The sequence below is a fragment of the Quercus lobata genome, chromosome 12 (genome assembly GCF_001633185.2).
Source record: "Quercus lobata isolate SW786 chromosome 12, ValleyOak3.0 Primary Assembly, whole genome shotgun sequence".
Classification (NCBI taxonomy): domain Eukaryota; kingdom Viridiplantae; phylum Streptophyta; class Magnoliopsida; order Fagales; family Fagaceae; genus Quercus; species Quercus lobata.
The window spans coordinates 27,169,556-27,193,658 of NC_044915.1; the positions used below are offsets into that span (position 1 = coordinate 27,169,556).

The 24,103-nt window shown below is 34.9% G+C and overlaps 3 protein-coding genes across 4 annotated transcripts; 2 read left to right on the plus strand and 1 right to left on the minus strand.

Moving 5' to 3' along the window:
* Window positions 1-864: 864 nt before the first annotated feature.
* On the plus strand, window positions 865-2,409 carry LOC115972285 (syntaxin-124-like). The gene has a single exon (XM_031092510.1). The coding sequence runs from the start codon at window positions 1,058-1,060 to the stop codon at window positions 1,964-1,966; it is 909 nt and encodes a 302-aa protein (XP_030948370.1). The 5' UTR covers window positions 865-1,057; the 3' UTR covers window positions 1,967-2,409.
* A 1,012-nt stretch (window positions 2,410-3,421) lies between these two features.
* LOC115969921 (alkylated DNA repair protein alkB homolog 8) lies at window positions 3,422-7,375 on the minus strand. 2 transcript variants are annotated; one of them, XM_031089561.1, is made up of 4 exons: window positions 7,050-7,375; window positions 6,920-6,951; window positions 5,106-5,307; window positions 3,422-3,946 (listed from the first exon to the last, which is right to left on the minus strand). In XM_031089561.1, exons 1-4 carry the CDS (start codon window positions 7,276-7,278, stop codon window positions 3,927-3,929), a joined length of 483 nt encoding a protein of 160 aa, XP_030945421.1. In that variant the 5' UTR covers window positions 7,279-7,375; the 3' UTR covers window positions 3,422-3,926. The 2 variants fall into 2 exon arrangements, with proteins under 2 accessions (XP_030945421.1, XP_030945420.1); XM_031089560.1 differs by having other exon boundaries at window positions 5,101-5,307; window positions 7,050-7,371.
* A 4,297-nt stretch (window positions 7,376-11,672) lies between these two features.
* Window positions 11,673-14,284, plus strand: LOC115971727 (stress-related protein). The gene is made up of 3 exons (XM_031091744.1): window positions 11,673-11,812; window positions 11,942-12,166; window positions 13,583-14,284. The coding sequence occupies exons 1-3, from the start codon at window positions 11,771-11,773 to the stop codon at window positions 14,033-14,035; spliced, it is 720 nt and encodes a 239-aa protein (XP_030947604.1). The 5' UTR covers window positions 11,673-11,770; the 3' UTR covers window positions 14,036-14,284.
* Window positions 14,285-24,103: the final 9,819 nt, after the last annotated feature.

Sequence of the window (24,103 nt, forward strand, 5' to 3'; positions counted from 1 at the left end):
CATTGGCTGGGCTAATGCAGAAATTAGATAGTCATACGGTTTTTTAAGAAGGGTTGTTGACGTCCTTAGCTTAAGGTATTAATTTGTTAATAAACTATTTTTTGAAGAAACCATTTGGAAACATTTTAATACCACTTTTCATGGAAAAAAAAAATGAAAAGTTGTAAAAAAAAGTGAGTTACTTTTTTTTTTCAAAAAATAGTTCCTAAATTAATGCACTTATCGTATTTGTTAACTTTTAAAAAAAAAAAAATTTCTTTTAAAAAATAAAGATTTAAAATGAAAAGTTGTAAAAAAAGAGTGAATTACCTTTTTTTTTTCAAAAAAATAGTTTCTAAACTAATGCACTTATGATATTCGTTAACCTTTTTTTCCTTTTAAAAAGTATTTAAAAATAAAAATAAAAGTTGAAACCGTTAACTCTTGTTTTTTTTTTAAATATTTTTCCTTTCAAAAAATAAAAGTTTAAAGTTTAAGGGGGATAAGGGTTACTGCTTTCAATATATTTTGTGTGTAAATAATACTAAGATTTACTTCTTTTTATCGAGAGTAAATACAAAGTGTCCAGGAATTGGGAAATGCATTCAGTGGAATACAACCTAAAGAAGAGGAAGATAAAGCCCAACTATCCAGCAAATGTGACATGGACACAATGAAGGAAGACCTGGTCAAGCAAAGTAGTACCAATGAAGTACAAAATGCCACTTGTTGATTAGTGAGCAACTTTTGGTAAAACCAGCTTTTAATGGCTGGTCCTAATCTCAAATCAACTCAAGCCTCTAATACCTCCAACGCCACCAAAAATAAGGAAACTTCGCCTCACGTTCATTCTTTGTGACAGTTTTTTTGCATTTGCACCTTCTCTCTCTTCCTCCTCATTTGGCAGCACATATTGTAAGGATGAAAAACCACCATCATAAACTTCTATACAGCAAGGAACCAAAAACCACCATGTTACACTATTCATGCATTTGCATTCATTGCTGAACTTTTTGATAGAACCCCATTTTGCAAAACTGTACAATTTGTTAAGAAGAGCAAAAAAAACTCAGCCAAGATGAACGACTTGTTCTCGAGCTCATTCAAGAAATACACAGACCTGAAGCAGCAGGTTTTTCTGGATGACATGGAAGCTGGCAAAGAGAGTGTCAACCTTGATAGGTTCTTTGGAGATGTAGAGAATGTCAAGGAAGACATGAGGCAAGTTGAGAAGCTGTATAAGCAATTGCAAGAAGCCAATGAAGAATGCAAAACTGTCCACAATGCTAAAACAATGAAGGACCTTCGAGCCCGGATGGACGCAAATGTTGGTCAAGTCCTCAAACGTGTTAAAGTTGTAAAGGGAAAGCTTGAAGGCTTAGAACGTTCCAATGCAGCTAATAGGAACCTTCCTGGTTGTGGTCCAGGTTCTTCTGCAGATAGAACAAGGACCTCAGTGGTTAGTGGCTTGGGAAAGAAACTCAAGGACATGATGGATGATTTTCAAGGATTAAGAACCAGAATGACAGCTGAGTATAAAGAAACAGTGGAAAGAAGGTATTTCACAATCACAGGAGAGAAGGCAAATGAAGAAACTATTGAGAATTTAATATCAAGTGGGGAAGGTGAAAGTTTTCTGCAGAAGGCAATTCAGGAACAAGGGAGAGGTCAAATATTGGATACCATATCAGAAATTCAAGAAAGACATGATGCAGTGAAGGAGATAGAGAAGAACTTGATTGAGCTTCATCAGGTATTTTTGGACATGGCTGCTCTGGTGGAGGCACAGGGTCATCAACTCAATGACATAGAGAGTCATGTAGCGCATGCTAATTCGTTTGTGAGACGAGGCACTGAGCAGCTTCAGGAGGCCAGGGTGCAACAGAAGAGCTCTCGGAAGTGGACAGTCATAGCCATTGTTGGTGGTGCAGTGCTCATGTTTATCATCCTATTTCCACTCTTAAAAACTGTTATGCCTAAAAAGTGATAGGAAGAAGGCAAAAGTAAATATTTTCTTCACACACATAGAGCATGTATTATGATTTTCATTCATCAGGAGAGAAGAAACAAAGAAGTTAGTTCTTACCACAAACCATGAAACGGTTTGGTTCCTTTCTGCATGTATAGAGATTTTTTAGTGTCTCAGGACTAATTTTCTGACATAGAGAGAACCAGAATTGGAATTGGGAGACATGGGAAACTCCTTGACTTTCAGGTATATATCTCTCTAATGAAATTTCCGATTCAGATCTAACAGAATAGCATACATGAAACTCTTCTGCAAACCCCACCTCGTAATGGCTATTTTGCATTTAATTTGTTTACATCAATTACCATAGCAAGGGAAATGGGGATGTATTATATTATATTTAAAATTGGGAAGGCATTGTAACTGCAACTTGATACCCATTTTATAACGAAATTGCATTCAATCAGTTTTTCCTCTCCTCTTTGGTCATTTTTTTATGTCTGTGTACAGAAATCATGATAACAGTGTAAAGTGTAAAGAGCTGTGTACTCAAATATCGTGATATGAGGGTAGAAAGTTCCCATTATTGCATAGAAATCTTGAACCAATTATGTTGTTAATGAACCATTAACCTACCCTGCTTCCACCAAAACAAGGAAAAAGGGAAATCCTAAACAAACAAAGATTAAAGCCCCCAAAAAAAAACAAATAAGGGGGACTGGTCCAACTCATTCACCATACATTCTCAAGCTCCAGTCTTCTTAGGAATCACCTGTCCGCAATAACTCATTCTTATGGGGGCTGTAGACTCATCCAACACATACAGATTAGTGTGGCACCGAAACTTACCTGCATGGAACCTATTACCCTCTTCACACTTTAAAATATTTCGCATGCGCTCCTCAACAATTTATGGTAGTCTTCCCCCTTCAAACTCATCAGCACACATCAAAGGACGGCTACTGCCAACAAAATCGTCGAAACAAGCTCAAAACACAGATTAGGCTTGAAAGAGAGAGATGTTGGGCTTCCAATGGTAACAGCAGCCATTGTTGACATGACAGAGACATAGGAAGGTATGCGTGTGTGTGTCTATATGCAAGGGCGTCGCAAAAGGGAGAATTACAATGCAACAACGAAGGTGGTGCGGTGGTGGCAAGCACTATTAACTGTGAGGAGCTACAACATTACTATGAAACTATCATTGTTTAATGAAGGTAAAAGAATCTCTAGCTAAGCCAACCATCAAGAGTACCCAAGCTCAAGATACTCCTGTGTCTAATTGGGCAAGTGTGAAACTTTCTTATCAATGATCTACATAACTAGCGACATGGGATAAAACGCAATACATTATACTCAGAATCACCAAACTTCCTAGTCCACCAAAGGCCATCTTCGCATGTTTAGTTTTGCAATGATCATGGTGAAAAAATTGTGAAGCTCTGGAAGTTCTGTAAAAAAATACTGCAAAAATAAAACGTACAACATTTGGAATAGATTCAAATTAAGGATCTCAGAAGTTTTTGTATAAGTCAGATTTGTCACCACACTCTTCAACATTCTAAATTGTATATTATTCTCAAGTCAACCCACATTTAAAGTACAAGTCCAAATAATCAAGAAGAATGAGAACTGCTCAAAAACAATAGAGCAGATGTATTTTGCAGCTCTAATGTGATGATTAACATGCTACTCAACCTTGCAGAGCTTCCTCAGTGTTACCGAGATTCTCCTCATCTGATTTAGCTCCTGCCCTTCCCATATTTGAAACCCTGGCTTGCGATTTATTTCATGTTTCCAACAGTAACGCGCTTCTTCAGACATGAGAACTAGAGATCCTGGTGTCAGATAAACAGGGATCTTTGTCATGGGTGGATCCATTTTGACGTCACAATCTGTTCGGTCAACTTGGGTGAAATGCATCACACATGATGACTCTAAGGAGACAATGGCAATTCCATCTTCAAAGCGCATAAGATCAACATGTGCACTGATACCCTGCACATACATGCTGAAATTGTCATCTCAATTTTATATTTGCATTGTGTGTGTGAGTGTGTTTATGAGCTGTGGTTCCCAACTGATTGTATTGTCCCATACACTAGTAACAGATAGTAACTAACAAGAAACAGTCTTTTGAACTACAAAATGAACAAAGAGCCAAAAGAAAATATAAACTGAAGAATGTTATACTACCCAAAGATGCAGAAACATTTTCTTTAATTAGTAATTACACACGCACACAATGGGTCTCGAACCCATTATCTCACCCTTCACCTTACTCTTACAATAGGAGGATGTGTCATTTGAATTAGAGATCGTTAACAACATTTTCATAACTATTCCAACCTTGTGTTACTATGATCAGACAAGTAATACACTACACAATTCTAAATTGCATTAAGATGAACTTATCTGCAGGGATTCATAAGAAATGGAGATATATTATTGATGTCTTAGTTGGGAACCTACAAAATGCCATGGAATTTTAAATGTATGCTGCAACCAAACTTGATTGCAGCATTTTCTTTCTCTTTGCTGCATCAAAATTGAATAAACCAAATGTATACAACCAATATTCTCCATTGGTGATCTTTGCATGTTTCTTTTTTGGTTTCATTAAATTATTTATTACCTAATACCTATAAAATAATAAAATTAAAAACGCTGGATACACCAGACTACCAACATGACAAATGCTAAGGCTGCATTTTGATTTAAATTTTGAAGAAAACCTTTTTCCACACCCTTGCTGGGATTCAAATTCCAAACTAAGCAAAAGAGGGGGAGAGAGAACTAAAGTATCATTTTATATGTAAATTAATAACAAGCATTTTGAAGGTTCTACTGAAACAATGCTGACTTTTATTCGTATATTAATATATATTTGAGATTAGGAATCTTCATTAAATCAAATTCACGTGATTCTGGTTATACTCCCCTTAAAAACAAAAACAAAACAGAACAGAAAGACCAACAACAAATACAACCATCAAAGCAAATTCTAGAAAATCCCATGGCACAAGGGGTGAAATTGAACACAGTAAAAAAATATAAACAGATAAGCTCAAGGTACCAACTCGCTAAGTTCAACAACTTCATGAATACTAACTCTGTACAGCATGGCCTACATAGAAGAAGTCACATCGCACCTCACCTGGTTGGTATACATTTACAATGAGTTGGTCAAAGAGTGGCTCTCTCCGCAATAAACCTGATGGAAATGGACAGGCTTCTTTAGCTTCATCATAAGTTCCCAAGTCCACAGGATCAGAAGCAGGATCACATAAAAGCACCAGCTCGCGGATAGAGTTTGAAATTTCACTTGACCAAGCTGGAAGATCTCCAAACCTCATAGCCTGTGGAGAAAGGAATCGATAAGCTTATCTGAAACAACCTAAAGGCACAAGTTTGACATGCAATTGTCTTCATGACTGTAATATGATCCCCAGTTTGCAAACAAAATTCTACAAGAAACCATAATCAAAATTCTTCATCATCTATATATATATATATATAGAGAGAGAGAGAGAGAGAGAGAGAGATAGATAGGCACAAGTTTGACATGCAATTGTCTTCATGACTGTAATTATGATCCCAAGTTTGCAAACAAAATTCTACAAGAAACCATAATCAAAATTCTTCATCATCTATATATATAGAGAGAGAGAAAGAGAGAGAGAGATGAAGAATATATATATATATATATATATATTCTTCATCATCTATCTTATTTCTTTCTTTTCTTTTTGCCTTTTCTTTTTCACTAATAAGTAAGCAAATATGCCAAGAGAGCACAAATTGATGCAACTCAAGTACACAAGAAATTTCCAAGAAAGACAACACTTAAGAGGAAGAAAAACAAAAGGACCAAAAAATCCTTCGAATGGAAGAAAGATTATAAGATCTTGAAATAGAAGTAAGGAGACTAGGAAAGGGACAAGATTAATAAACTTTGTCCAAACACATAAAAACAAGCACAAGGTAACTCCTCCCTTGCAGGGTTTTAGCTTGTCTCCTTGCATTGCCAGATCTACCTCCTCTTCATCCATCTCAATGTTTTCCATTTAATTTTAGTAACTTAAGAAACATTAAGAAAGGCAAGACTACACAATAAAGATGAATTCATAATGAAAATTCCAGGCAAGCTCAAAATTTATACCATGAAGAAATCTAAGAAAAACCATAACATAAACATCACAACACGTTCTTCAAAAAAAGTCCAAGTTGTGTGCTCTGTTGCTAGTGAACCAATCTGCCTTCAAATATCAAACGCTAGAAACCATTACAAGGTGCAAACAGTAGATACGTCAAACACCTCTAACGATAACATATCCTCAAGAACCACCAAACTAATTCCTAGCGTTCTAGATTAAATTTGTTGAGTACTCTCGCTCAATTAGTGAAAGAGTAAACAACAACCCCATCAACTTTAAAAGGAATTTATCACCCTTAAAGAATACCCACATATAGTTTGTGATTTTTTTTTTTTTTAATGACATGGAACCTCACCAAGGTAGGGCCTTTCAGACCCATTCTTGGGGAGTAAACTGCGAATAGTTTGCAATATTCCTAGCACCCAAAATGTTCAATGGATCAAACTCCTACAGGTAACTATCTTGGGCATTTGATTCAAGAGTGAAAGAACAATAATCAACCAACATGGCAAGACTACATACTTTACACATTCTACACTACCAAGAATTGAAATATAAAATGTATGATAATTACAAACTGGGCAATCCTAAAACTTTAATGAAAATAATAATAATTATAATCCCATAAGACCATACTAAAAACATTGTACCCTATCACAGCATTTCCAGTAGCCTAATTCAAGGTTAAGGAAAATAACAACCTGAAATTTAAGAAAATTTAAATGGTGGGAGCTATTGCAAATCACCATAGGAACTATCATAGGATCTGCTAGATGATCTCATTTTAACATTAACATTAAGATATGGTACGGACCTGGTTGTGTGAGGGTTCAGTGAACCATCCTTCTGCAAGTGCAAACACACACGTTAACAATAGTGTGTCAATGTGGGTGAGACCCAGTTGAGCAAAAACGTCGTACATAGCAAGAGTGAAACGCACGCACCGTTTAGAATAGCGGAGACGAGGGAAGATTGTTGTCGAGGAGAGAGGAAGTCTCTGCACAACCAAAGACCTTTGATCTCTTTGATTTGTTCCCAACTCGGGTTTTGATGATCTTCTTCTTCCTCCAATTCCAATTGAGGTTGCTGTGTTTGTTGTTCGTTGTCGTCGCTGTCCGATGAATCGCCGAACACTTCTTTGAAAAGTGCCTTGCTGTCGTTGTGATCATCCATTTCAATTTTTGATTAAAAATGATTCTGACAAGGCTGAGAGAGAGAGAGAGAGATAAGAGTCAAAGAGTGGAGGAGGATATCGTATCGTTCAGACGACGTCGTTTCCTTTACCATTTTTTTCCTGTTCATTTCGTTTTTAGATAGTTCTATGGAAAACGTATTTTGAAATATGGCTATTTTTTTTTAAAACATCATTGCTAAAATAAACATAGCGTAAATAAATAAAACTTCATTGTCTTTTCAATTCATGTCGTTTGCCATCTAAGTGCATCATTAATTTCTACTGTTTATCTTCCAAGGTCCTTTTCTTCGAAATTTCAATGTTTTACTTGAATAATAAGGCTCAAATTTTCTTCTTTCTTTTTTCCAATATATTTATTTGATTTTTAAATATTATCATATATTATTCTACATCTAAATAGAATTATTCAAGAAAAAAATCTTATCCCATACGTATGTGTATTTGGCATTGGCATGTCAGTTATATCTAGAGATGACAATTTTTTCCCACCCTACTTAACCCACCCCTTCTCACTTCGCCCCGCACAGGTTTTCCCATCTCGGAAAGGTGGTGAGGCAGGGATGAGGCAAGATTTTAGCCCCGTCCCACCCCACCCCGTCCTTGCCTTGCCCCACATTACTAAGGGTTATAATTGTAAATTTTTCATACCCTAAAACTCTACTATTTAAACAAACATATCAATATGAGCTTATTTTATTCTAACCCAATGTGATTTTCTACCTTTATTTTGTAATGTGTTATACTATGAGTTTTTTTTTTTTTTAATGATTGTCCTGTTAAACACTTAAATATATTATTCAATTTTTTCTAAAAATTGATTTGATTTTATGGGATAAATTTAGTTGTAATTTCAAGAATATTTTTATTAATGAAATATGTTTCATTAAAAAAATTGTACTAGTTGTAGGGTAAATTAACAAAAAGTAGAGTTTTACGGAGTGAGGCGGGGCAGGGATGGGTTTAAAATTTTTAGACTCACCCCGCCCCACCCCTCCCCGTCCTCGCCCCGCCCCACCCTTCCCCGCGTTGCTAAGGGTTACAATTGTAAATTTTTCATATCCTAAAACCCTACTATTTAAACAAACATATCAATATTAGTTTATTTTATTCTATCCAATGTGGTTCTCTACCTTTATTTTGTTATGTGTTATACTATGAGATATATATATATATATATTTTTTTTTTAATGATTGTCTTGTTAAACACTTAGATATATTATTCAATTTTTTCTAAAAATTGATTTGATTTGATGGGATAAATTTAGTTGTAATTTCAAGTATATTTTTATTAATGAAATTTGTTTCATTAAAAAAATTGTACTAGTTATAGGGCAAATCAACAAAAAGTAAAGTTTTAGGGGGTGGGGCGGGACTTCACGGGGCCCCAAGGGGCGGGGATGGGATGAGAAAGTTTTCCCCATCATGCAGGGCGAAACAAGGATGGGGCAAGACAAAACCACGCAAGATGGAGACAAAAACCCTATCCTTCGGCCTCACCCCGCCCCATTGCCATCCCTAGTTATATCTTGCACAACATGGATCCAATATTGGATTATCATGTTTTGGAAGTAGTGAATATGAGAAGCCCATCTATGTTTTTTTTATTAAAAATTTTTAAGTAATCATTGAGTCATTAACAAGTGGAGAAGGAATCAAAATTATTTTAAATCTCCTTATTTATGTTGTTGTAATAACAAAATATCTAATTTAACTCTCATTTATGTTTTTGTAACAACAAATATCTTATTTAACTCTCATTTATTTTTTTGTAATAACGAAATATCTTATACCAATTTGTTATAGAATAAAAAAGACAAAAAAAAAATTTTTAGTGAAACAAAATAAGAAATTGTGAGCAACATAAAGCATACACTTTAGCAACAAGAACGATTAATCAAACTTTAGCGGTCAATTATTATTTTTTTTTTTGAGAATTTTTTTGCGGTCAATTAAGAAAACAAATTTAACATAATCTAATACATTGTGTGTCCACGCCTTCAAATAATGCTAAAAATAAAAAATTCACAATTAAAAACCAATTGGTATCTTAGTAAAGTCTCTAATGGTTGAATAAGAGATCTGAGGTTTAATCCCCACCTATACTAAAAACCGATTAGTATCTTAATTTGATAATAAAGAGTTATCATTATAAGCAGACTTCATCAATTGAAACTATTTAAAACAAGAGTCCGAATTTGATAAGGACAGGGTGTAACGCACCAATCATAACATGCCACATAATCTTTACACAACTTTTCACAAAATTTGAAGAATAGGACTGACCACACACAATCATTCATCTTAGTATGAACCCTCTAATAAATAAATAAATAAATCCCATCCTCATTCCCTTGGAATCGAAGAATCACTAATGACCAAACATCCACCTGCCAGTTTGACAACCAGTACTGAAGACGTTGCTAGAGTTTGAAAAGGAAATATTTTTTTGGATCCTCTACACTTGCCTTTATGTGTGGCGGTGCTAAAGCACTTGCTTTTGACCATTTTGTTGCTGCGTTTTGTTCATTCTTACTGTGCGAGCTCTCAAGCAAAAATCCGTCAAATATGTTTTTGAATTTTGGTAAAGAATTTCTTTTCTTTGGTTACCAACACTTAACTTTGTGTTTGATGGTGCCCAAGCTCTTGTTTTTCGCCTTTTTTTTTTTTTTTTGTGTGTTGGGTCCTCTTCAATCTTCCACTGTGCAAGCTCTCAATGATATCAACTTTTTCGATGGTGTCTCTCAATCCAACGAGGTTTGTGGTGGGAGACTGAGGAGAGAGATGAGAATTTAGGGACTCTTTTTTACATTGGTTTGAAAACGTGAAATAGAGATTTTTTCTTTTTAAGATGTTATTAGGTGTGTTAGGTTGTATTGATTTTACAGTGAGTCTTAAGTAAAATATTGATGTAGCATGTCCTTATTAGTTGGTATGAACCAAGGGATTTACATCCCGTCCTTATCGAATTTATTCTCTTAAAACAAATACAAAAATTAAAAACAATCTCAAACCCTATACATCCATTAGCACTATCAAAACAACAAAATAAACATACTCTCAGCTAACACACGTAAGGATATTTTACTATCAGAAGAGCTACCAAATTTTGTTTTTTAACTCTCTAAAATGAACTTGGATGTTTAACATATGAATTTCACTCTATTTAATAAGCATATACACTTGACACAACTTTTACACTAATACACATAATCCTGATATAGTTATATTTAAGAACCAGATTACAATCCAATTTTTTAACTTACAAGTTCCTCACATTTATAAATCATATTGTCCAAACTATATAAAAAATAAAAACTGAATTTATTTTGTAAGAGCATTAGCATTGGAGAATACTAATGTCAAATGTAAGGGATATTTAGCATTTCAAGCCCCAAAATATATTGTATCAGGAAATGTTATTGCTAAGTATTGCAAATTTTTTTGTAATAATGCTACAGTGCAATTCTATCTTTAGAATTTCACTGCAGCACAATTCTAAAAAAAAAAAATCTAATATTTTATTGTGATATTGATTAACGGAAATATTATTTTATTGTGTAAATATATTATTTTAATAAGTATGACAGAAAAATAAAAGTTTGAGATGCTGAAAGTATTGTAAAACGGGATGGTATAATTGATAAAATAGTTTTTTGGGATAATAAAATATAATAGAGTAGCATTTCCTGATACTAATACTCTAATGAACCATTGTTTGTCGAACAATGCTATAAATACAAATTTTTTCACAATAATTAAGCCGATAATGAAACTATAAATTACTAAAGTTTTTGTTAAATAGAGAGTGTTTAAACTTGAACCAAAGCCTATTTCTTTATCTCTTATACTCTTTAGCTTTTATAGTTGTCACGTCACCACATGAAATTTTTTTTTTTTTTTTTTTTTAATATTTGACCATTGTTTTGCCTTCAACGTTTCCAATTGCACCATTGGAATACAGAAAAATCAGAAAGTGCAGGCAGCCGATTTTTCAAAAGCAAAAAAATTGCCGCGATGATGCGAAAAATTGATGGGTGCACACAAAACAAAACCTCGATTGTAGTGCCACATTGCCTTCTGTGCCATGCAGAGACAATATATATCTTCCTCAACACGTACCGATAACAGTGCCACCTGACATGTCCACTTGTCCACATCCCCCACACATCCTCGTCACTCATCACCCACCGTCCACGTGTCCTCTCACCCTTCCGCGCTTCACATTGGCCGGTTTTGATTTCCCAAGTCGAAGCAGCCACGTGGCAAACTCCTCACACCGTAGCCGTTCGATTCCCCCAAGGAAATCGACTTGGATCCCTATTAAAAGGGAATCGTTGCAACGCTTGGTCTTCACCGTTTTTGTATTGTGCTATTTCAAAAGATTCTCTCTCTCTCTCTCTCTCTCAAGACTCTCTCATTCTAGGGTTTCGTACTTTCTAGAAGAAATCGCATTAGCTTTTTTTCCAAAAAATGGCAGACTCTTCAGAACACAAACAGCCATCAGAGACTTCGGTACGATCACTCATCACTGATTCATTCTTGGCTCGTTGCTTTATTTTCTTTACAGCCAAACAGAATATACGTTGAAAATTTTTAGTAATATATTATACTGTAATGTGATTTTTGATTTGGATATTGAAGGTTGAGGAAAATAAGAAAGGGCTGAAGTATCTGGATTTCGTACAAGTGGCGGCGATCTACATCGTGGTATGCTTCTCGAGTCTCTACGAGTACGCGAAAGAGAACGCCGGTCCGCTTAAACCGGGGGTTCAGACCGTCGAAGACACCGTCAGAACCGTTATCGGACCGGTCTACGACAAGTTCCACGACGTTCCCTTCGAGCTCCTCAAGTTCGTCGATCGCAAGGTACGCCCTAAATCCTAATCACCACACTATTTACGATTTTAACACCCTGTTTTAATGCCTGTTCAATATTATATGTCTATTTTGTAAAGTATTGAATAGAAAAAGCGAGGCGTAAAAAACAATGGAAGCAAATTGGAGAAGCTTCGCAAATACGCCACTTCCATTAGTTTATTGATTACTTTTTGCTTAAAGCTGAAGCTAAAATAAACTTTATTGAAACTTTGAGCATTTTGTTAAATCTATTGTGCTATTTTTTTTTTTTTAATTACTATTTTCTTTTAATTTGAAAAGATGTATGAAAAGAATAAGCCTAATTATATTTTTAATATATATTTTTTCAAAATTATTTAAAAATGATATGTTAATAATGAGTTTATAAAATTTGTCGTTGCTTTTACAATGATATATGTTGCTTCAATTTAATTGTAAGGTCAGGGAATTGCGGAAAAAATTATAAATATTGTTGTACGTACAGTATTATATTTTTTAGAAACGAGCTTTCTTATTGAAGAATCCTAGGAACTGTAATATGAAAATGCAACTTTTGTATTGTTTTTTTCTTCCAACTTTTTTGTTTGCACTTTTTGTCTTGTTTGTTAACTTTTTTTTTTGTTTGTTGTGTAATCATCCAAAATTGTTAGTTTCCTCCGAAATTGCGAGAACAAACGGATGTGTAGCCTGTTTGTAAGACGTAATTCTCTTTCAAAATTAGTTAGATAATTCTAGTTTATAAAACTATGTATGTGTTCCCATCAAAAAAAAAAAAACTATGTATGTGTATTAATTTACATGATTTATTAAATCATTTAAATAAGTTACATTATTATTAAATTTAGCTATCTGGATTTTGGAGATTTGTGCTTCACCATTTTATATGGCAGAAACAGAATACTAAGGACCCGTTTGATAACGTTATTCTAATAATGTTGTTTGTATATTTTGGAATTATGTGTGGATGAAAAAGTGTATAAAAATATGTATAATATTGTTTAAATACTGAAAACTGTTGTTCTAATTACACTACCAAAAAGCCCATAAATGCTTTGAGGATTAATTCTTGAGATTAAAGTCTCTGTTCTTTCCTACTCTCCTTGAATAGAGTCTAGTTTTGTTATCTTGTTCTTTTTTTTGCTTTCTTGTTTTAATTGATCATTATAATCCGAGCTCTTAACTGTTTTAATAAAATTTGTTGCCTTGGATTACCATAGCACATTTCCAATATACTTGGATTAACTGTTTTAATAAAAATTTGTTGCCTTAAAAAATATATATATGTTAACAGGCATCTTAATGTGTTTGTTTAGAATAATTTATTGCGAGATCCATCTAATAAAAATTTAGTACTGTAAATATTATTAAAGCGAGTAGTGAAAGTCATGGACATTTTCACATATTGATGTTGACATGTGTTTGAAGTTAGACGAGTCCATGGGCGAGTTGGAGAAGCACGTACCGTCACTGGTGAAGCAAGCATCGAGCAAGGCCTTGATAGTGGTTCACAAGGCGCCAGAGGTGGCTCTAGCCGTGGCTTCGGAGGTGCAGCGAGCCGGCGTGGTTGACACAGCGAAGAGCGTCTCAAGGACCGTTTACACCAAGTACGAGCCAGTGGCTGAGCATTACGCTGTATTGGCTTGGCACTCGTTGAATCGGCTCCCGCTGTTCCCTCAAGTGGCTCACATAGTTATCCCCACGGCTTCTTACTGGTCCGACAAGTACAACCAGGTGGTTTGCCATTCGGCACAGAGTGGTTGTGCCGTGGCAACATATCTGCCGTTGGTTCCCAAGGAGAAGATAGCTAAGGTTTTTAAAGAGGCTGATAGTGGGCCCGCTGTTACAACCAATGGTGAAGCTGTTGCCATGTCACAGTGACTTCCGTTGATTGGTTTTGGGTTTAATCAATGGCATCATGATCATAAAATTCTTAAAAAGGGTTGCATAAGGGGTTTTGTCTGGTAGAATTGTAGTTACTCTTTTTTACGTCTGCTAAACCTTTTTTTTGAACTGTTGTAATTTTGGGGACTTGCAGATTCCTTTGAGCTATCAGCTGTGTGATTTTGGTCTGAACTGTGGAATTTAGCTATGGCCTATGTGATTTTGGTCTCTCTCTTTTTTTGTCAATTGTTTTTACGTTTGGTTCCCTTTAAAAAAAAAAAAAATTGTTTTCTTATATTTGGTTAAAAATACTTTAAAAAGAGAAATGTTTCATACAAAATATTTTCACAATATAAAATTTATTGTAAAAGTATTGAGAAAATATCATGAACATAGCATTTTTTTTCTTCTAAAGTATCACATTTTCTAAGAGATTAATTCTTATTATACTGCAAATGTGGCATTGCCACATATTTGCCTCCTAGAATTTTAAGCCACATCGTAACATTGATTAGCACCATGGATGTCAATACCGTACCGTACCGGCCGTACCGGCCGGAATATACCGTACCGGCCAGCAATCCGGTACACTCGACCCCCTTGTTTCGTACCGGAAAAAATACCGGCCGTACCGGCCTTGTACCGGTCGTACCGGCCAATTTCGGGCAATACCGGCCGGTACAGAAAAAAGATTTTTTTTTTTTTTTTTTAAGTTTTGTAATTTTTGAATTTTTGTTAGGACAAAATGGTAACTTATTTGTATTAACTTATTAGTATTATTTGTTTTCTTAGTATGCAATGGTAACTTTTAAGCTTTCTATTTTATTTTTTTATTTTTTTTCCCTTTTAATTGATACTAAAGTCTAAAACCATGAATAACTAGTTCTAAATTGAGGAAATGTTTTATGGTAAACTTTTATATTTATTATAATATATATATATACACAAACACATACATACATACACACACACACACACACACACACACACACATATATATATATATATATTTATATTTATAAATATAAAAAATAGCGGTAAATCCGAAACGGTACACCGGTATTGACCGGTATCCGAAATATATCGTACCGGTGGCCAAACCGGTACGGTCTCCGGTACGGTATTGACATCCTTGATTAGCACACACATTGTGCCCGTTTGTTTCAACTTTTTCAACCCGGCCAAAAAGCACGTTTTGAAAAAAACTAGCCCAAAAAGTCTGTTTGGTTAGGGTCCATTTGGATACAGCTGAAAACTAAAAACTGAAACTGAAAACTGAAAAACACTGTAGCAAAATAATTTTTAAATGTGTGAATAGTACCGTGGGACCCATTTTTAATGAAAAAGTTGCTGAAAAGTGTAGTTTGTGGAATCCATGAACAGTGCACGAGAGCACTCTTCACAGAAGAAAAGTCAAAAAGTTACAACTGGGAAAAAAAAATCTGAAACGCAAACGTGCGTCTGGGAAGCACAAAACACACTTCCCAAACGCACTCTTAGTATAAAACGCAACTTTTTGGAAAAAGCAAAAAGTTGCGTTTTATATTTGTTTTTCCAAAAAGTTGCGTTTTATATTTGTGAAGAGAATGCTCGAGGAATGAAATGAAATGAGCTCTTCAGGTCCATTTTGCCAAAAGTCCGTGCGCGTTTTGATATATCTGTTGGAGTGAGTTGGGCAATTACCAAATTACTATTCATCAATTCTCAGTTCTCATGCCGTTCCTCATTCCTCTCATCTCTTCTCTCTGCTCTGCCCTCACCGTGCTGCTACAAACACAGCACCACCCAACTATCACCGGTCTACCACCACAATCAACAAAACTCATTTCAACATTTGATAATCCAAACACAAAATCAACAAAACCAAACTAAAAATAACTCAAAATCAACACAAAACAACTTAAAATAAACTCAAACTCCATTGGAAAACCCATCCCAAACCCAACTCAAAATCAACTCAAAATCAAACCCAAAATCCACAGAAAATCAACTCAAAATTAAACCATCAACTGAAAACCCATAACCCAAACCCAAGATCAAAATCAAATACAAACCCAATGGTGGCAGAGACTTAAGGGATCTTCTCTCTTCCTTGTAGCCTTTGAACTGTCAAAAAAAAAAAAAAAAAGAGAGAGAGAGCTCTGCGGCAACTGGAATTTTCTGGAGGAAGTGGTAGGGAAAAAGGGGAAATAAGGAAGAAAAAAAAAAGTGGGAACGTTATGGAGGTGGTAGGGAAAAAAGAAAAAAAAAAAAAAGAAAGGGGAACGTTCTGGAGGAAGAAGGTAAGGGAAAAAGGGAAAGAAGGAAAAAAAAAAAAAAAAAAAAAAGTTGAATGTTCTAGAGTGCCCGAATAGGGAAAAAGGGGAAAGAAAGGGAAAAAAAAATTAGAAGGGTACGTGTGTGGAGGAGAAAAAAAGAGAGAGAGAAAAGAAGGAAATATGGATGAAAAAAAAGTAAAGAAATAAGGGAAAAATAAAATAAAGAATGAGAAATTAAAATTGAAAAATGTAATTACAATATTTTCACAATAAATCTTAAGTAATAGGTTATTATTAGTTAATATTGGTGAGAAAAAAATAATTTTTTTAGAAACTTTGAAAGTTCTTTTAAAAAAAAAATAGAAAGTTTTATAAAAAATAAAAAAAAAATAGAAAGTATTTTCACAATACTTTACATATACATTATCCTTTTTGGTAATTTACCACTCAAACCGCCTCTTTTATAAGTGCTAGTCAACTCAGTTTTTTCAAAAAGCATTTTTTAACAGTTTTTGCAAAATACTCAGTTTTTTGAAAAAACACTTTTTCATTATGCACTTTTTAAAAACTCAACTTTTTCAAAAAGCCCAACTTCAAAAAACTGAACCAAACTCACCCATTATCTCCATAGCTAAAACACCCACAATATGCTACTCGCCTCACTTAAACACCAACATCGACCAGGAGGGTGTAATCTAATGAAAATGTTATTAAGGTGGGGAATGAAATGGTTGGTTGTATTAATAAGTTTTAAAAGAAGCACTTAGAGAATCTAAAGACAATGGTGGAATGGGGAGGTTTCTTGGCTGTTTTTTTTTTTTACCCTCCAATGGATAAATATGGTTTTTTTTCTTTTTTCTGGATTAGGATAAGTATTATTTTTTACCACCAAAATAAAGCAAAAGAGATTGGCTATCGTCATAGTGCCATACCTATCTCTTTCTTCAACTACTGAAACAAATTCAAGAATGATGAAGAGGCGACATGCCCAATTGAAATACAATAAAAGCCCATTGAATAAAGTTGTGGGCCATTATCTAGGAAAAAGAGAAACATAACACCATGTACTATTGCTTAGAGCATCCACAATAGTGATGCTAAAAAGCTAAAAAGTTATTTTTAGCACCACTAAATACCAAAAAACAACAAAAAAAAAAAGTGTTGCAATAGTGGTGGTATAGGTAAATTTTTTACCTACGTTGCTGTGCATTGTAATTGAAAGCTTAAAAAAATTTATTATTTTTATTCTCTCTCCCTCCCTTTAAATTATTATTTGTTTGTTCTTTTTTTTTTTTTTCTATTTCTTTTTATCAGTCACCTCTCTCTCTCAACCCTCTCTCAATTGTCACCAGCCCATCCTCTGCCCCACGCTGCAGACCCATCTCGCCCACGCCGCCAACCCATCTCGCCCAGTCCTCCATCTCACCGCTCACCCAATGCCGACAAGCCTAGTCCTCCATCTCATTGCTAATCCAAGCTTCTTTGCATCTTCAACATGAAATCCATCACTTTGAATTTGTTTAAACACCCATATAAACTTAAAAGAGAGAGCAAGAACCAAATGGATTTTTTGTCTTGCAACAGTGAAAGCTGAGGAAAAAAAGGATTTTTAATGGAAAAAACTATGATCTGAGGGTGAAATATTGGATACCCAAATCAAGAAACATTGAGATTCGAATAGAATAAGGATTAGAATATAAGGCACATCATGTTGGCTCCTCTCAAATAAATTGTCCAAATAATGAAACAGAGAATGCTTCACAGAGAGAGAGATGAGAGCTGAAGAGATATTTGTTGGCTAATTTGGATTTTTGGCAGTGGTTGTGGGTGGTTGTTCTTGGTTGGCAGTGGTTGTGGTTTGTGCCATTAATAAGCCCAAAATATATTCCATAGACTGCACTAGAGCTAATGGTCCACTACATTCTTCAAAGGCCTAAGCATGGCACCTCCATCAAGTGTAACACTACAAGCCCTCCTCAACACCACACAAGGCTACAAACAAAGCATCTTCCAAAAAGGGTTTCCAACTTCCCATTATCCTTTTCCTTAACCCACCCACAATTTTAAGGGTTTGTTTGGTTTAAAAAATAGAAAAGTGAGAAAATAGAAAATATTTTATTTTCTATCATCTATATTTGGTTAGGGAAGTAGAAAAGTAGAAATATGAAAAATATGGTTTCTAAACTTACTCTTATACTAGTTATAGGCTCATACGTTGCATGGTTTTATTATAAACTTATAAAATATATATTTTATGTGGAAAACAATAACCAAATAAAAAATTATTATAATAACAAAATAAATAAATTGTATTGGTATAACAACCATCAAATATAAAATGATAACATCTCAATAGAAAATTATTACCTTTTAACATACCAATTGTGCTCTAATGAGACTTGTAGTTACATGTATCGAATTTTTTTCATCAAAATTGTGTGTTTACGATAATATTAAAGAGAAAAAAAAAGGTTAGAAGTTGTTTTTTACCTTTAGAAAATTGTTAAATACTTCTTTGTACACTATATTTTTAGTGTATCCTTATTCTTGTTTATCATTGTTCTTTATTAAAATATTCAGTTCTTCGAGGCTTGTTACTTGAGATAAAGTAACATACAATTAGCTGTGGCGGAATACTAGACTTAGCAAGTAGAGGCCAACATTGTTTAGAGTTTGTCCTTGACTTTTGTTGATTGTTAGCATAATAGATCTTTAAAGGAAATTGTCTTCCTTTTAGGATGAATAGCCACTTTGATTTTGTAGGAGATAGAACTATTCGAGTAATAAGAACCCTTGTTCCGATTTTTGAACCTATCTAAATAACTCTTGATTTCATCAAGATTAGTGATTTGTTTCAATTTGAATATTTCATTTCTTGTTACATTTTCTTGCACCAACATTATAGCCCTATTAGGGCCTTTGTTTATATATTTGAAGATATACTAATTGCTGTAATAGGTCATTTTAAAGAAGAAAAGGAGTTTTTAATGTTAAAACCTATAGCGGCAGTTTTAAAACCATCGTAATAGGTCTTCAATATGAGCAAACCTATAGTGGCAGTTCTAAAATGGCCATAATAGATTATTTAAAATAAAAATATTAATTTCAAACCTATAGCTACAGTTTTAAATCTGTCGTAATAGGTCCTCAACATGAGCCAAACCTATTGTAGGGGTATTGGGCCTAGGAGCTCATTACCTATGTATATATTGGACCTGAAGGCCCAAGTCGAGGATAAGGGGTCGTTCGAGGAAGGGTAAACATTATCAAGAAAGCCCATGGTAGTAAATGAAAAAGTTAGTTTTGATCATAATAACCCTGGAGGTTAGGCCGAGGATGAATGCCTCCTCAGCTAACCCAAGCCAAGGTTCGTAGAGGTGGTCTGCCGTCTGGGATAATGTTTCAGGAATTTATGTTGGCACGGATAAGCATTGCAAAAATAAAGGACACAGGGGAGTCCTAAAATATTTAAGGAGAAAGCTACTACCACCGCATTAAATGTTTTGCAACTAACTCCTTAGCCGCATTAACGTGGAGGTAATACCTAAATAGTGACTTTCAGCCTTACAACTACTATCTAAAGGCATTAGGAAGGGGCTGATGGGACAAGGATGAAGACCAACCATCTGGCCTACACGTGGAGGGTAGAGATGAAAAGGGAAAAGAGTATAAAAAAAGAAAGGAGTAATGAGAGAAGGGGATCGAGAAATCTAGAGAGAAATACTGTAGCAATTAGAAAACAAACTTATAATCAAATTTAAGAGAAATATACAAGAGTTGGTCTCCTCGGACAGTGCCGAGGACGATTTTCTTTAGTTGAAATCAATCTATCTTTTTGTTCTTGTCATTTTGAGCCCATTTTATCTATTGTCTAACTCATTTTAACCCAGTTTTCCAACTCATTCTCTACAAATTCATTGTTTTGGGCTTGCTAGACCCGAGTCCATCCACCCTTTGGGCTAGAGATTCAAATTAGGTCCTTCCACCTATAGCAACAGTTCTAAAACCACTGTAATAGGTCATTTAAAATGCAAAAAATAAAATATAAAAATTTTTAATTTCAAACCTATTGTGGCAGTTGGAAATTGTTGTAAGAGCTCTATCTATTATGGCAATTGGAAACTGTCATGATAGGTCAACCTATTGTGGCAATTTCTAAAAGCGCTATATTAAGTCTCCTATAGTGACGATTTTTAAAACCGCTGAAAAACTGGGCTGTAGAACTAGTTTTTTGTAGTGTTGATCTATTTTTACAACTATATGGCTAGCTGTATTAGTCCTCTCTGTTGGCATCATGGTCAACAAAGTTGTACTAAGTTCTAACTAAAACCTTTTCTGCTTTCTCATTGTGCAGCGAATGTAGCAGAATGAACAAAAAGATGCACAGCCAACCAAGAGTGGAAGAAAACAATTAATTTGTTTACTACTAGACATATAGGTTTTGGACAATTTTTAAGTTGATATCATGGATGATTTGCAAAATATACTATCCTGAAAATTTATTAAAGGGTGGAATGCCCAATGATGGGAGACCATCCTCTTCCATATATTTCCAATCCTTTAAAATATTAAGGTCTTGCTATACTCTCTAGTTCTTCAAACTTGCTTTTAGCCTTTTCCTCCAGAATCCACACACACAAATGGTGACTACGATATATAACACCAGTAAATCTACTCTTTAGTTTTATGACAAGGACCTATATGATGCGTAACATACATTAGCTTGTCTTAACATCTCTGAAATGTGATACATAATGTTTAATTGGAATAATGAGACTGAAATTACATAAAAATTGCCTGTTTAGTTAAATCATCTTTTAAAAACAAAAAATTAAACCCTCTGTAAATGCAGGTTGATATTAAACATTTCAGAAAGCCCACAATGTTACTAGAATGGATGGGGATGAACGCTCTCATTGTATATGCTTTGGCTGCTTGTGATCTCTTTCTAGCAGCTGTGAAAGGTTTCTATTGGCATTCACCTGAAAATAACTTGGTAATTCTCTTTCTTTTGTACTAGGGTATTACCTGTGAGTCATTATGCTTCTCCTTTACAATAAGCATGTGTCCATGTAACTTAGTTTGGACTAGGCTGGAATGTATTGATGTTATTTTGTACTATTTTTTAATAGATTTATGGAACTGTTGAACACAATTGATGTATTGGTTGACTTGGCACGTTATTTTATAGACAATTTTGAGCCAAATCTGGCGTGTAGGTTGATGGCACGGAATCCTTAGTGCAGGCCATGATTCATTCAAAAAAGTGGGGTACGTACCTGATGTTTGTAATGCTTGAAATTCTGTTTTGGAGTCTCGTAGCTGGTTTCCTCCACATGAAAGGCATATATTTAAAACTATATAAAATATAAAGACATGAAAATGTTCTATGCTGTATGTCCCCAGTGAATAACAAAATTTTTCCGTTTGTGTATATGATTAGCCATCTCTGTGTGTAAAAATTACTAGCCTAATTGAACCAAACGACTTCTACTTTTAGTTGGTTAAATGACTTGTAGTGTACTTCTAAACTAACTGTAGAATTAAAGAATTATTTGAAGCACAGCTGTACAAAGATAAAGTGAACAAATTGAGACTGTTCTTGGAGCTAGAGGATGATTTTGCGGCTGAGAAGTGACGCTTTGCCCTTATTAAAGCATAAAGTGGGAAATGAGCGGACGTTTCTTTTTGCAGCATGATGATTGGCACCCAAATTTCTAGAAATATGGGGCTTTAGAGTAGCACATGATACTGCAACTGTTACTTCAGCAAAGTTGTCGAGTGCAATTTTAAATGGCCAATAAAATTGGCGACTTGCTAGGTTAGATGACCTCTAGTTATGATTTAAAGAAAGTTGGCTGATGTTCTCACTGTCATTAGTGGTGAAGATCGTCTGGAATGGGGGCTGCTAGTAAAGCAGTTTAATTGTGAGGACTTGGAGGATGATGAGGGATATCAGGAGTTAATTGGTGTGTAAAGCTTGTTTGGTTTCCTAAAGTAGTGCCCAAAAATGCTTTTGCGAGCTGGTTGGTAGTGAAGAAAAACAAGCTTACTACCAAAGATTGGCAAATTGAGGGTATACAGGGACATGTTTTGTACCTTCTGCGGGAATTGAACTTAGACTCCGGATCATATAACAGGATCTACAATCTACATAGTGAACCTCAGGTATGTTTGATCAATTTGTAAGTAGGAGATTGACATGAAAAGTTTGAACGACGAGTCAAAAAGATAAAGGGGAAAGGATTTCAGCATGTCATGACTTATGACTCGTTTGAGGTAGCATTGCGGATTGATTCAAATGCTAGAATTTATGATGGAAAGATTTGAACTGAAGCTGAAGCTAAAGCTAAAATTATTCAAGTTATCCTGCAGATATAAACTGTGTAAAAACATAAGAAAATTTATTCAAAATAGCAATTTATGTAGCTTTGGTAAGACTCAATACTGTTTTTGATTGTTGATAAAGTGAGCTATTGTTTGCTGTTTGTTGCAATTTTGTTGCTTGTTTGTGTAACTTTAGTTATTTTGTCGTATGCAGTTGTACTTTTGGTTTGGTGAATAAAGTAGCTCATTCCTAAATCAGGGAGGGGAAAAAAAGAAAGAGAATAATTAAATAGGAACCAGCTTCATTCCTGCAAACTACACCCAACATGTATCTACGTCCCTTCACAATTGCATCAAAGTTCATTCTTGACCATTGTTGGGGAAGTGACGACCATCTTTTTTCTGGAGTTAGTTTCAGTTTCAGGTATTTCTCCAGCCATACTGTTTTACTTCCCTTTGCTTGCAATAACTCTATGCTCCATCTTTATCAAAGCATATAGCATCTCCTAGCCACAAGGAAGCCTCTTACACCTATTATGTGTAAATTTTGTTGGGCTGCCCTTGTGATGTCGTAATTCATTGGGTGTTCAGCTGTTGTTCTGCTTATCTTCTTGGTGAATGAAAGAAACTTTATCTTCTTTTGCTTTCGGGGAAATGAAATTCAGGGAAAGTGAGAATACATGGGGCAAGATTTTGAAGCAAAATCATGGAGAATTACATTATTACAGTGGCATGATCTTGGTGAAATCACTATGGAGATTATATACACATCTTATTTCTCAAAAAATGGCACTCAAAGTCTCAGACGAGAAAAAGGATGAGGGGGGCAATTGTTAATTTTATATCTTTCATACAAACACAAGTAGAGCCAATTTGAATAGACAGAAACGCAAACACTCTTGCTATTAGCCACGACAGAGTTCATGTAACAAGTACCGTGTGATGCATCCAAATACTTGGACGAATTTCTTGGGAAGCATTTTCATGTACTGAATGCCTTCTAGGGTGGTTGGTAATCCAGAATCGGTTGTCCACTGAAGAATGTTGTTGGGGGGTTTTCTGGTGATGCACACCATGTAATACGCAGAACTCAACTAGAAAACACCTTTTCTTCCTATGTCCCTTCTCAAGAAGGATCTGGAGAAGTGTTATGAATTGGGAGGATTCAATGGGATGAAATCATGGCTTGGGACGGAATGAGTTAAAATGCTTAAGTTTAAGATCAGTAATCTTCAGATTGGATCCTTGGTTTGTTATTACCATGATTGGCAACAGAGGAATGGACAATTCATCAAGGCAAAGTTTGTTCTAAGTATGTAGGGGTGGCAAAATTGGACACAACCCGCGAATCCGACACAACACAACACGACACGAAATTAGTAGGTCATGAATTGAGATTTAATGGGTTCGTGTCATATTTGGGTTGACACAACTGACCCATTTAATAAACAGGTTGGGTTAGTGTCCATCACATGGAACC